The following is a 14,260-nucleotide window of genomic DNA, read 5'->3' on the forward strand; positions in this document are numbered from 1 at the left end:
CATTATTATTACAAGACAGTTGAAGATTAAACATGAATAAAAAAGACCATTAGAGATTAAAAGTGAATAAAAAATAGATTTGATGAGTGAATAATAGCTCTTTAAATTTGAAAAAATTTATACATTTATGTAACTCAAAATTTCATATTTATCTATTTAACTAATCTAATACAATTTTTTTTTAATGAAATTTAACATATTTTATATTTAACACGAAGCGAGTGCCAATCCTCTAAACACACGCAAACGAAAACACGATCTTACACCCCTTGAGTCTTGAACGCAGGGTTAGAAGGCTAAACCCAAAACTTCTCTCTCTCGCTCTCTCGTTGCGGTAAATGATCTCAGAACAAGACGCCACTTTAACTGCGATTCGAAGCTTCTCGTGTCAAGTTTAGTATTAGGCTATCACTTCACTTCAGAAGCAGCAATCAAATGGAGCCTGACAGGTATTGCGCATCTTCATAGGTTTTGGTTTGTTAGTTTAAAAAGGAATGGTTTTCAGCTTCTTTCATGGTCAATTTGTGACCGAGTTTTATGAGTATGTTGGGAGCGATAATTTGTGTGGTTGAAAAGATTACATTCCTTCGGCCTCCTTCCTCTCACTGCCCCGCCCACCTCCTCGATCGTGTTGGGCAATTAAATCTGAAATAAGGCCCGCCATGTGTTGTTGCTTATTAATTCATGTTCCATTGCATTCTTAAATCTGATTTCGCCAAGAGTCTGTGTAGAGATGGGTTATTCAGACTTCTTCAGCAATTCAATCGTTCTAAGAGTCTGTCTTTGTAAATATATATGTCAAAAAAACCGAGTGCTTAATGTTAATTATCTTGCAAGGTATGACTTGAATATCTGAGCATGATTTCAAAGCAATCAATCTAGTAGGAAATCTCCGATCGATACATCCTTCAAATTTGAGTGGATGTGTAAAGGCTTTATTTCTCAATATCAATTTATTTTGTCAATATCTATATAAATATTTGAGGCTCTTCATTTTTCTTCTTCACAGTTAAAACAAGTCATTGAACCTTGCCGCATTAGATGTATTTCTGTTGAGTTACCCTGGTTCTTTTATGATTTAGGACTACATGAATCAAACTCACCATGTATACAACTGTGTTCTTATGTCTGCATTATGGAGCCTTCCCTAGTTTGATTCCTGCTCAATATGTTGGATCACACATTTATGTCCATGTATATAGTAGATAGCACAATAAGGTTATAGAATTTTGTTTGTTTGTTTGTTTCTTTTTTTAAATGGCTGTTTTTTAAATTTCTCGCCTTCGTAACATGACGAATACTCCTATGCACACCACTTTTTTCGTGGTATTGTGGTGATAATTGCTGTCATTTATTATCCAACTTTTTCTTGTGTATAGTTAATGAGTTCATGTGGATGTATGTGGTTGACATTGTGCTCCCTATTTTTGTGTAATTCCTCACATCACAATGATCACATATTTCTTCAGAGAATGATTTTTTATTCTCTACAACTTTTTGTGATCAGGTTAAATTCTCCGAGCACATTTTCGATGAATCTCGAAGTTTTAGGCCATGAATTGCAGTTTTCTCAGGTATATTTTATTTACTGTAGTGATGTTGCACTTTTTTTTTTTTTTTTTTTTTTTTGGGGGGGGGGGTAGTTTATTGGTTGCACCTTTGTTATGCCATTAAAATTCTGGTTAGACATTTTTAAAGAATAGAGTACCTATTCATCACCTGAAGGACGATGGACCTTCCTGCCTAGGTATGACAATCCACCATTTTTAAATTGTCTTGTCATGGGAGATTATAAGTTAGGTATTTCCATACTGTCTTAAAGCATGAGAACTTGGCACATGATAATAATACAGTGGAGAAGGTTTCATTTTTCTGAATACATATTTGCTAGAAAAGCAAACTTTTGTTGCTTATTTAACCCAGTTACCTAGTACCAAATATCAAAGTCTTAGATGGTTTAGGAACATCGAGTTTTTTCACATCTATTATTATTTGGTTACATTGATTCTCTTGTATATCCATTAACAAATTAACTCTGAACCTGCATGCTGACATTGTGCTAGGATCCCAATTCCAAGCATTTAGGAACTACTGTTTGGGATGCTTCACTTGTGTTTGTCAAATTTCTGGTACGTCTATTTTCCCTTTGTATGCTCTTGAAACGTTTCTGCTACTTTTAGTTGTTAATTTTCCTGACCCTTAAGTAGCTTTCTTAACATTGCCAAGTTAATAAAACTCATAAAAAAAAAAACATTGCCAAGTTAATCATGTATGCAGTATAGGCAATCTCATTGCTAAATTTTTTCCCCTTCACCTGCAGAAGAGACAAGCAGACATGGTAGCTAACTATTATATAGATTTAAACTGATTGTAACATCAGGTGCTGTTTTTTTTTTTTTGTAAATCTGAGGAGACCTTTTTTTCGGTTTGCAGGAGAAAAACTGCAGGAAGGGAAGGTTTTGCCCGTCTAAACTTAAAGGAAAACGTGTTCTTGAACTTGGAGCAGGTTGTGGTGTAGCCGGTTTTGGTGAGTTTTTATTTTTCTCTTGAGTTTTAGGTACAATTAATCAATACACAGTTTGAGCACTTATTCTCCTTCAACAGAGTCTAGGACACCCTATTTTATCTTGTAGGGTGCTGCTACCTGCTTAGTCTGATTTGGACCTCTTTCCAGGTATGGCTTTGCTTGGATGCGATGTAGTTGCAACAGACCAAATTGAAGTTTTGCCATTGCTAATGAGAAATGTTGAACGTAATACTTCAAGGATCTTGCAGATGAATCCTGGTTCCGGTCTGCTCTGCAACATTTATGCAACTTTCATTGGCTTGTACATTACAATTTCTGTATAATCTATTTTCTTTTCTTTTTATTCTTTTTACCCATATTCTCATTGGTAGTGTGAATTTCTGTGCAAAGCAGGTATATTTGGGTTGACCCTTCTTGCTCTATAAAAGGAGCAATGATAACTCACCACTTCTAGAATATTTTTGCTATTGGTAGAGGATTATAGGAATGTACTTGGAGCTACCTCTTAATTATTTTAGACTTTTAAAGCTAATACTTGCATCTTAACTTGAAACTTTATGTTCTTTGCAGATTCATTTGGATCAATTCAGGTTGCAGAGTTAGACTGGGGAAACAAGGATCATATTAGGGCTGTTGATCCACCATTTGACTATATCATTGGCACTGATGTTGTGAGTTAATGAAATATTAGACATTTTTTGCACCATTGTTTTCCTTTTAACGAAGGACTGGAAAAAAACTGAGTCATCTTCCTTACAGCTGCTCCCACATTAAGAAATGAATAAATTGTAAATTCATTTGCATATGTTGGCATCACACATACATATATCCTTGTAATTTGGGATCTCTCATGATCAAAGTTGTTTTGAAATTGTTTGTGTGCTTATTATTACAAACCCTTACGATTGTCTGATGGAGTGAAGTGGACCTGTCTCCTTTATTTAAAAGGATTCTATCACAAAGATTTTGGCCCTACAAAAGTAAGGCTTTGAGAGCGGAAATCTTAATTTTTGGTTCGTTTGGTTCCTTAACTCCTCTCAACTCATCTCAACTCATCATTACAACTTTTTCAAATTCCAACACAAAATATAATAAACAATTCAATTTTTTCAAATCCCAAAATAATAATAATATTAAAAAATAATATTCTAACAATATTTTATCATCTCAACTCAACTTAGTTCAACATCCAAACGCAGCCTAACCTTTTTGCATGGAGAGACTGCTTCTATACCCAAGAACTTGCATTCGACAGTGAGAGGCTGCTTTATCTTTGCACCAATTGCCACTTTTACTGGGAAAAAAAATGTCATGTTGCTAACTTTTGTTGTGGCCATCCGTTCTCTTTTATATTAGTCAAATGAAATGGCACCCTGATTATTGCAAAACTAGGCTTGATTTTAGACGATATTTTATCAGGGACAACAACCATATTCTCTTGGGGGATAATTGTTCGCCAGACAGATAAGTTTTCTGTTGCCTTTTGGTTTCCTGATAGGTCTCATATACTTGGAATGAGGACCATAAATATTTATTTTTTGGTTGGAAGGGTTTCAATCTAAAAGTAACAATTCTAAGGGGAAAAATTAAAGCCTATGAGGACATTGTAGGTTCTTTTCTCCTTTTTTTTTTCAGGGGTGTGGTGCCGGGGGCAGGAATAGTAGTTTTGGGTGATATCGGTCACAGTTGGGATGTGAAGCATTTTAACTTGTGTAACTGACATAAGCAATAACTGCAATTTAAGTCGTGGTATAAATGGCTACTTTCAATGGTTTTTGTGGACAAGGCAATTAAAGAGTTAAGTTTCAATGGTTTTTTTTTTTTTTTTTTGAGGGGCTTGGTACCGGGGGCAGGAATATTAGTTTTTGTTCACCCTTGGGATTAGTTAGGATGCTGTTCTTGGACACCCGGTGCCAATAAAAAAAAATGTTTCCAGCTGCTCTCTAAGAGTAATTCATATGTACTTGTGTTTGGTTAATGTTGAATTGCACAGTAGGTATACAAGAATTTTGTTTGAATGAACTACGGTCTACAACAGTACCCGTTTTAGAATGTTTCCTAAAGTAGTAGTCTTACTTTTAGGTGTTACAAGTATTTGCATTAACTTTTGCAATTTGGGTAACTTTGCCTGAATCAGCTTCAATATTGCCTCCCCTGGTAAAATGACTAGTTAGTTCTAAGTTAGACTTGATATGGGATGGACAAGGCTTCCAACCTGCCACTAAAAAACTTTAAGTCTGGCATGTACTTGATAATTGATCGATTTGTGGTTTCTTAAGCTTTTTTATTGTAGATGTCAAATCCGTCTCATTGGCGCACCATTTCTCTTATTGTTATATTGGTGTGGCTCTCTAGCTAAAATTATTTCACCTGAGTCAGTAAATTTCAAACTTTTTGTATTCAAGGTTTATGCAGAGCATCTATTGGAACCGCTATTGCAGACAATATTTGCCTTGTCAGGACCTAAAACTACAATTTTGGTATGTGATTTGATAGTTATTACTTGAATTTGTGCTACAAAAGCATCATCTCTGATGCACTTATTTGCTTCTAATATTTTCATGAAGCTGGGGTATGAGATCCGTTCTACAAGTGTCCATGAGCAAATGCTTCAGATGTGGAGAAGAAACTTTGATGTGAAGATTATTCCACAATCTAAGGTATGTGATGTTTAACATAAAAATTAACAGTAGATACCTTCGTCCATAGTCTATAGATAATACACTTTACCAGGGCCGTTGCTATGGCCAGTGCTGAGTGCCCTTGGCCCCCAAACTGCCTGGAGTGAAATAAAATACCATAGTTTGGAAGTAAAATAGGGTTCATTGGAGGGTGCCAAGAGTAGTAATTTTCTTCCACCCAACATTCTTGCATGCCTGACTCCTATAAAATATTGTGTTGGGAAGGAAAAAGCACTAGGTCCCATGTTTGTGAAAGTGGTGCATGATTGAAAGTAAAATGGAGGTTTAAAGAAAAAACACCATTTCCATAGTATGGATACAAAAAGAAATTTCAAGTAAAGGATACCATGATATGGAAATAAAATATCACCCCCCTCCCCCAGTTAATTTTCTTTCTTGGCTTTGTCCCTGCTTCCGTGCCATACCTGATAGATTGACTACGTGATTATAGCTATGGCATATTTGTAGTAGCTAATATATTGGAGAAATACATCAGATGGTCATGGATTAATGTCTGATGAACACAGGGACCAACTTCATTGGAGTTCCAACATCATTGATCATGCACCATGCGTCCAGTATGGTGCGCAGGGCTTGAACCTGAAATAAGAAATAGTACCACTTCACTTGTTAACTCTTTGGTCCCTACCAACCACTTATTCCTTGCAGATGGACCAGATATTCCAACATCCAAGTATTCAACTTTTCATCATGGGAGCAAAACGTTCGGAGGAGATTAGAGAAAACATTGAGGGCAGTGATCACAAAATTGAAAAGGTCAAAACAAGCAAGGAAGAGGAAGAAAGTGGTGAGCAAAGTACCGAGGAAAAGGTGTCCAATTCTACTGGTGATGTAGACAAGGAAGACTGCAAGCCAGTGACCAATTTCCAGAATGAGAAACTTAATGATTTTGAAGTTAGAAGAACGGGGTCGATGGCTGCTAGACTTCTACGAGATGTCAAGATAGCTTAAGTTAATAGAATTATTGTCTTCATAGGAGTCCTACAAAAGCGATTTTATACGCTGGTATGTAAGTGAAGTTTCTCATGTGTTGAATTTTTAATTAACTTTTTGCTAAGCTAACACTTTGCATAGCTTATTTTTTGTAAAAAAAGGTTTGTGCAGACGTAGTAGTTCTCTAAGTTAATAGGGCAGACATTTTATGATCTATCTTTCTATGGGTAGGATGTATGTGGTGATAAGTTTTCATCGTTGGAGTTTTGCCTTGGTTTTAAGTGGCTTCCATGAAGAGTTGGATGCCACTTTGTCACTAGGCTGGATGGGTATGCCTCGTTTTCTAATCAACGATGGCGCATGTTACAATCATGAAGAGACCTTTATCCATTTGTATTGATGAAGTTGTGCCGATTCTTAATTTTAATCAAAGTTGTCGTACACTTAAGGTTTCAGTTGCTTTATTTTGGGGGAGAAGGGGGTGTTTTTGGGAGGGGGTTGAAGAAGGAAAAAGAGTACCCAAAAGATGGTAAAAATGGTTGCTATGTTTATGTTTGTTAGTCATGTACAGTCTCTTCATATAATTCATGTTACAAACATTAATTTAGCTCTATTTTTTAGTATTATGGCTTGAAATTACCAAAAAAAAAAAAAAGACCCTAAAATTGACTCCGAGCTCGATTAGGATTACATTTCAGGGTTGGCCTTGAAGGCCAGATGAATCATTTGGGTTCAAAACTATCAAAACCTCATTAATTTGGGCAACAATAATGATACTCACGCAAAGTTTAACAGAGAGTTTTCTTTAATGCATACATGTGTCACGTCAGCTAAAACAGTAACCACTACTGTTTGTTTGGCGTTTGTAAAGAAAATTAAAAATATTCAAATTTCAAAATTTTTTAATATTTAAGACCAAATTTACAATCTCCCTCTATTATATTTGGAGGTCCCTCTCTCTCCGGCCTTCTCTGTTACCATATTGCCATTGACCATTGTTAACTGTTAAGGCATCAGAAACATTAGCACTAAAGGATGACTCTGGAATATTGGAGAATATTGCTACCGAATCTTCCTGTAACAAATTAGTGTGACTAGGCTAGACAAGTGTCACTAGCTAAATGGTTGTTCTCTGACAATTCTGTTGTGTAAAAAGTCTATATATTGTACTGACATATATTGAAAATTTATGTGAGAAAATATTCTGAATCAAATGGGATTATTCAAGAGTAAATTATTCTTTAAGAACTTTTTACAAACACCTGTTGTGCTTCTGAATTTCTGTAGCTTTAACATGGTATCTTGAGCCAAAAGGACCAACGCTCAATTTTGTTTTTCCTCATCCATGGCTTCTTCTACAAATACAACCCTTTCAATACTGTTTCAGCCCTCCCTCCTCAACACTGCATCTCATTTCATCAACATCAAACTTACTATTGACAATTATTTGCTTTTGAAAGCCCAAATTGTCCCTTTCTTGGAAGGACATCAGCTCTTTTGGTTTGTTGATGGCTCATTTTCTCAACCCCCTGCAACTCTCCATGATTAGCCAAATCCTGCGCATGCTCAATGGCGCCTTCAAGATAAGCTCATCATCTCCACCATAAATTCCTTTCTATCGGATTCGGTGCTTGCTCAGGTTTTGAATTGTTCAACCTCTTGTGAGGTCTGGACAATCCTACAAAATTTGTTTGCTACTAAGTCCTCTGCTCATCTTATTCATTCTCAATTTCAACTGGCCTCTATCAAGAAAGGGCCCGAATCTGTGACTGACTATTACAACAAAGTCAGATCACTTGCTTCAACCTTGAGTGCTTTGGGACATCCTCTAGATGATGCCGGGCTCTCGATTTATCTTCTTGCCAGTCTTGGTACCGAATATGAAAGCCTTGTCACTTCTCTCACTACTCGCTTAGATTCTCTATCTCCCCATCAAATTTTCAGTTATCTCTTGAGTCATGAATCCAGACTTTCTCATCAAACCCAAACCTTACTCTTGGGTACTACTGTCAATCGTGTATGCCAATTTATGCATTCTCCTCGGCTTCCCCACTGGACAGCCATTAAAATAATTCTTCATTATCTCAACAACACTTGGTACCTGGGTTTATTTTTTCTGCAAATTCTCCTCATCTTTTATCTGCTTTCTCTGATGCTAATTGGGCTGGTTGCCCTGATGATCGCCAGTCCACATGAGGGTTTTGTGTCTACTTTGGGAACCATTTGATTTCTTGGGGATCCAAGAAACAGCCTACTGTTGCTCGGTCTTCTACGGAGGCTGAGTATAAATCCTTGGCTAACACTGCTTGTGAGCTTCTTTGGTTGCAGTCTCTCTTGGGTGAACTTGGCATATCACTTCCTGCTCCTCCTACGATGTGGTGTGACAACCTTGGGGCTACCTACTTGTCCATAAATCCAATTATACATTCTCGCACCAAACATGTGGAGCTTGATTATCACTTTGTTCGTGAGAGGGTGATGGTAAAATCACTGCAAGTATCTTTTGTCTCCAGCAAAGATCATCTTGCTAATATTCTTACAAAACCACTTTCTACTAATCGATTCTTGCAACTCCAAATAGTCTTACTCTTACCATAGTGTCGCTTGAATCGCGGGGGGATGTTAAGGCATCAAAAACATTAGCACCGAATTGGAGAATATTGCTGCCGAATCTTCCTGTAACAAATTAGTGTGACTAGGCTAGACAAGTGTCACTAGCTAAATGGTTGTTCTCTGACAATTCTGTTATGTAAAAAGTCTATATCTTGTACTGGCATACATTGGAAATGTACGTGAGAAAATATTATGAATCAAATGCAAGAGCAAGTTATTCTTTAAGAACTTTTTACAAACACCTGCTGTGCTTCTGAATTTCCTTAGCTTTAACAACCATTGTTCGTCGATCTCCATCACTACTCGCCACGCGGCTTATGGCATTACAACTTCATGAAGGTCTCCACGATCGCAATTTTCTCTCGGATTTTGCTGTCACTCACAACCAGATTTCGGCACCGCCATCTCTCCCCACGAAAAGCATGGTTGTGTGCTATTATCGAACATTACGTAGGCCTAGTCACACATTTCAATTTGCCATGCATTATTAGAAAACATCTTCTCTTCCGCACTCGTTATCCTGTTCTTGTAGCAATTTCGTTTAAGAAGGAAGTGTAGCAAGGCCGTATGAGACTGAAGTAGGTTCCTACCATAACATTTTTGTGCTTGAATTATTAAGCTAGGTATCAGAATTTGTTGATACAATTTTCAGTGACACCCTCCACGTGCTCTACTAAGTTGCAAATAGAACAAGAGCCTCGGGTAATCCAATGGGGGATGCCTATGATATTTAAGTTAGAGAAGAACTAATTTTCTTAATAATTAACTTATAATCCCTTTAGAAAAACTTGGTAGGTTATTTGTAAGACTTGAGCTATTCTACTATGACATTACCCTTTCGAGGGCACAATACTTGGTGCCTAGTTAGGAATGTTACCTTCATGCGCTCAATTTTGTTGTTGATACATCCTTCCGACATGGATATCTTTCTTGAACTTATTCTATGGATTCCAATTTGACAAATATATGATTGGTTAAGATTCTCTATAGTGAACATGATGTCCTTCTAGGCTTTATCTCTAGGCCCATACGATGTGTTTTGGGTAACTTTATGCTTTGCTCGCCTTTGGTCACATGAATATCTTGTGACTTCAACATCTTACAACGACATATTTATTCGCACCCAACAATTATCCTACAAATTCTCGCCACACATGCAACGGAGGAACTACGTGTTCAAGGTTGGCGCCCCCCCACCCCCTTCCCCTGCCCAATTTTTTTTTTTAAATCCAAAATATTCTCCAAGTTTTTTTCATTTTATGTAAGAACACCCCCCCCCCCCCCTCCCAAAAAGAAAAAAATTATACACCCCATCTCTCCAAAATTTCTAAAATTTCTATATACGTAAAAATGTATCTCTCCAATTCTTTTTCCATAGTCCCAAAATTTTGTTTAACTTCTATATCATCTTTTTCTATGATACGACTCCTCTAAAACTATATTAAAACTATTTTTTTGAGAAATAATAAACTTATTAATATGGATCTTAAAGTTTTTTTTATTATACAATATTAGGCGTCTTAATATGGAATCCAAATGAAATAAATAAAAGAAAAATCATATAAAGTTGACGATCTATATGAAAAATAGTTGAGAAGTTTTATCCTCCAAACTTCATTGAGCAAGAAAAAATCTATTTAAAGTCTCAATTATAGCATTATATGCTTTAAATGACACCAAAATATCTAGATTTTACATGAGACTTGATAAATTAACTTACATACTAGAATGAAATATGAGTTTTAAAAAATCACTTGATAGTTTCTATGAAGAAAAGAATTCTAAATATATCATTACAAAAATAATAATGAATGAATTTTATTATCATCAAAAATTTGAAAGAGATGTTAAGTTGTGTTTTTAGAATTTTATTACTACAAGCATATAGCAAATTACCGAAATCAGATTTTTATATATAGATATATTTTTATGATTTTTTGTGAAATTAAGATTAAGATTTGTCTCTTTTTTATTTTACATAAACGTGTCACAATCGAATTCTATTATTATAAAATGTTTTGGTGTTTTGGTTTCGCTACACGTGTAGGCAGGAATTTTTATTTTTTAAAAGTACCATTTTCGAAACCACTTGGCACTTTCATGGACACGTGACCCTTTCCATACCATTCTTAGTCCACTTTTTTCGACGAGTTGTTTGACACCTTTTCACCTACTTCATCATGCAGTGTGAAATCTAATAGTTTGCTTGAAAAATGTCATAACCCTTCCTTCGTGCAGTGCAAAACGCCGAATTTTGTTTGCATGTCTTCCCTCACTTTGACACATGGTTCCCTCCTATTGGCTGAGCTCTTGTGCTCCTCGGACGCTCTATCTTCCCATAACTATCGTTTTTCTTATGAGAATAATGCTCTCCTATGAGAACCACGCTCTTTTCAAAGGTAGGAACCCTCCACGAATGGTCAAAGTGTGTCTAAGCATAGGATGATAATCTCAAGGGCAAAAGAAAACCTCATTGGACGGTCAAGGCAAGCAAAGACCTCAGGCAGATAATACGCAGGCAAGCACGGCCCCAGGCGAGCAAATGATCAAAAAAAGAGAAACTAACAATTGAAATGCCATTTTGGGTGGGCAAAGACAGGCGACCAAAGGGATTCAATTTATGTATCGGGCGAGGAAAAGATAGACGGGGGATGCAAAAGGTGAGTAACTACTCAAGTGAGTAATATCTGAGTAATGCTGAGAGTGCAAAATGTGTATTACGAACACATTTCAAAGTGAGCAATAGGCATTGTGGTTCAGCAATTGAAGTGCCTAGAAAATAGCACCTGAGTGCTCAGAGAGTAGTGGGTAACCTCACGAAAGATTGTACAAACGACGATGTTTCCACCAGAGCACACATAAGAAAGGAAGGTCATGGATTTGTGTGCCTGACCATGTGCAAAACTTTCAACCACTTGGATGACATTCACAAGCAACATGCTAACCACCGTTCTCTTTGGTAGAAAATTATGAGACGCACAAAGTATGTCGTTTTGGTTACTGTCAACCCCCCCAATCCGACGTACACTTGGATAATGAAGGACTCACTAATTTATCAGCCAACCCATGTCGAGAACTATGAGACAATTGATAGGCTAAATGCTATGTGCATCACCTCACTGAACTCTTTCTTCATGCTTTGGAATTTTTGAAAAGCTTAAAAGAAACACACACACACACACACACACACACACTCTCTCTCTCTCTCTCTCTCTCTCTCTCTCTCTCTCTCTCTCTCTCTCTCTCTATTTGTGTGTGTGTGTGTGTGTGTGTGTGTCGTTTGCTCTAATCCTTGAGGAAAGGCGAAGGCTTGAACCCCATAGGCAGCGATTGCACTCTCACATTTCACACTTCAGAATCTACAACGAACTAAGGGAGACCAGATCATCAACATGCATTTAAGTGAAAACTCACTGCAGAGGTGGGTTCTTTCATACAACACTGCTACAAATGTCAAAAAATGACTGAGTACGTTGGGTTACAATCTAATATACCTCTATTTCCATTCTTTTACATTTTCCGAATGCATAATAACTTACTACAGTTTACTGGCTATCTTGGTTAAAGGATTGATCGTATTCTTTAAAGGTACGTACTTTCCTATTTTAAAAGGAGTTTATAATTGTGTGAGTGGATTAGAACCCCAAGTCGATTAAGATAGTGCATTATCTTGATGGAGCTTCTCTGGTTACTCGAAAGCTTATAAGAATTGAATGAAGGCTCCTGGGTTGTATCCAGGCGACAATGAGCTCGAGTGAGATGGTAACTCTCTCTGGTTGAAGTCGTGACCTCTTCGTTGGTGAAGCCTAAAGGACGTTGTGGGCAAGTACGGGGCGTGAAGCCAGGTGTCACTCGTTACGAAGTCGTGAGAAATGGGAGACCATAGAATACACATTAATAAATGTAAATGGTTGATAAGATGGTTTTCATGACTGAGTCTTGGACCTACGGTCTGGGAAAAGTATGTTTTGTGATGCTTTGGGCACTGGGTGCTCGATAATAATTGTTACTGTGAACTATGTTTATCTTATTTTTTTTGCTCGAAGGTTGGTGTCTTGGTAAATAGGATTTATCTATTTATTTACTTGAATGTCATTATTTGACATTCATTGCCATTTACTTGCATTTATGGTTCCTATCATGGGTTTTTAACTTATTAAGATTTTCTCGAAATCTCACTGTGGTAGTCCCCCTATGATTCCACTCTTCGAAATCATAGGCTTTGATGCAAATATAGGAAATGAGGCGAGATACAAGGAGGAGCCTGGGGAGTAGTTTCGGGGGCCTGTCCTCGTTAAGATGTTGAGATCTTGTAATAATGTCTAGTCTTTTGTTTTAGACGATGAACAAGTTATGGGTTGTAATATTTTTAATATTGGTTTGGCTAGGACTTATGGATAATATTATTGTTGGGCGAGTTAAGTATAATTCTCTGGTACTCATATTTCTAGATATGACTTTTTCTTAACATTATTTCTGTTGCAATTTTTCTTGTGCATGTATATCGGTCATACTAACACACAATGTTATGGGATGTGAGGGGTGTTGCTCATGTGGCGAGCATCCTGGCATCTCGACATTCTGCCAAATCCCAAGTGGCGGCTGGGGACGCCACATCTCCTCATTCCCAGTCTTCCTTCATCTTTAAGTTATTTGCACTTCTCTGTCTTGACAGCTTCCATAAACCCTTCTCGTAATGCCTCTCATTCTTCTTGCTCGCACCAATCAATAGATGGTTATTGAGGAGTCGACTCTTCTAGCAATGCTGCCTTTGAGGGGAGTCGATGGACTACTACTACCACCCAAGTGGAGCTGGACGCCGTGAGAGAATGGTATGACATTCCTGAGTCAATGAGGTTTAGCCTTCCAGACTCTCGCAGCGGCATTGTCAACTCGAAGGGGGATGCTAAACATGTCGAACTCTACATCATTATGTTTTCGATGGGACTAAAACTCCCATTATATCGCTCAGTTCGCGAGATTTTGTACTATATGAACATGACTCCTACTCAGCTCTTGCCCAATGCTTGGAAGTCTTGCTATCCTGCTGCATTATTTGGAGGAAGGCCCGAGAACCAGTCAAGTCCACTGGGAGTTCTATCCCAGATGGCTGTAGTTTCGAGGCGAACCCTACCAGTGGGGATGGAGCATTTGGATCTCATCTATGCATGGGTCAGGGAGATTGGATTCAGTTAGTTCAGAGGTTACCCTTACCCAGGAAAACGTTGATCACTTCATGGTCCTACCTGACCGGTCGTGCATTGTGGGTTGTCAAGTCTTAGGCTCAATAGGTTCGGGGCGCACCTGTGAACGCAAGAGGCTTACCTTTACCCTTTTGAACCTTGAGGGAAAGAGTCCCTAGACGGAAGGAGACGAAGCCCACGGTGGGTTACGCTTGCCCAAAGGGGATTGAAAAAGCGTCCCAGAACTTCTTTTGCTATCCCTACATTCGGGAACTGACTAGAGGCTTGACGTCCACCAACAT

General features: G+C 37.7%; 1 protein-coding gene across 2 annotated transcripts; it reads left to right on the plus strand.

The window, feature by feature from the left end:
- The first annotated feature begins 238 nt into the window (after nucleotides 1–238).
- LOC108989704 (protein N-lysine methyltransferase METTL21A) lies at nucleotides 239–6,605 on the plus strand. Of its 2 annotated transcripts, none has more exons than XM_018963417.2 (9): nucleotides 239–449; nucleotides 1,508–1,574; nucleotides 2,064–2,129; nucleotides 2,434–2,527; nucleotides 2,675–2,791; nucleotides 3,098–3,198; nucleotides 4,933–5,007; nucleotides 5,095–5,187; nucleotides 5,878–6,605. In XM_018963417.2, the coding sequence occupies exons 1-9, from the start codon at nucleotides 436–438 to the stop codon at nucleotides 6,178–6,180; spliced, it is 930 nt and encodes a 309-aa protein (XP_018818962.1). In that variant the 5' UTR covers nucleotides 239–435; the 3' UTR covers nucleotides 6,181–6,605. The 2 variants fall into 2 exon arrangements, with proteins under 2 accessions (XP_018818962.1, XP_018818964.1); XM_018963419.2 differs by lacking the exon at nucleotides 5,878–6,605 and adding an exon at nucleotides 5,736–5,871 and having other exon boundaries at nucleotides 248–449.
- The last annotated feature ends 7,655 nt before the right edge of the window (nucleotides 6,606–14,260 follow it).

The sequence above is a fragment of the Juglans regia genome, chromosome 14, assembly GCF_001411555.2.
Source record: "Juglans regia cultivar Chandler chromosome 14, Walnut 2.0, whole genome shotgun sequence".
In the NCBI taxonomy this organism is placed as follows: domain Eukaryota; kingdom Viridiplantae; phylum Streptophyta; class Magnoliopsida; order Fagales; family Juglandaceae; genus Juglans; species Juglans regia.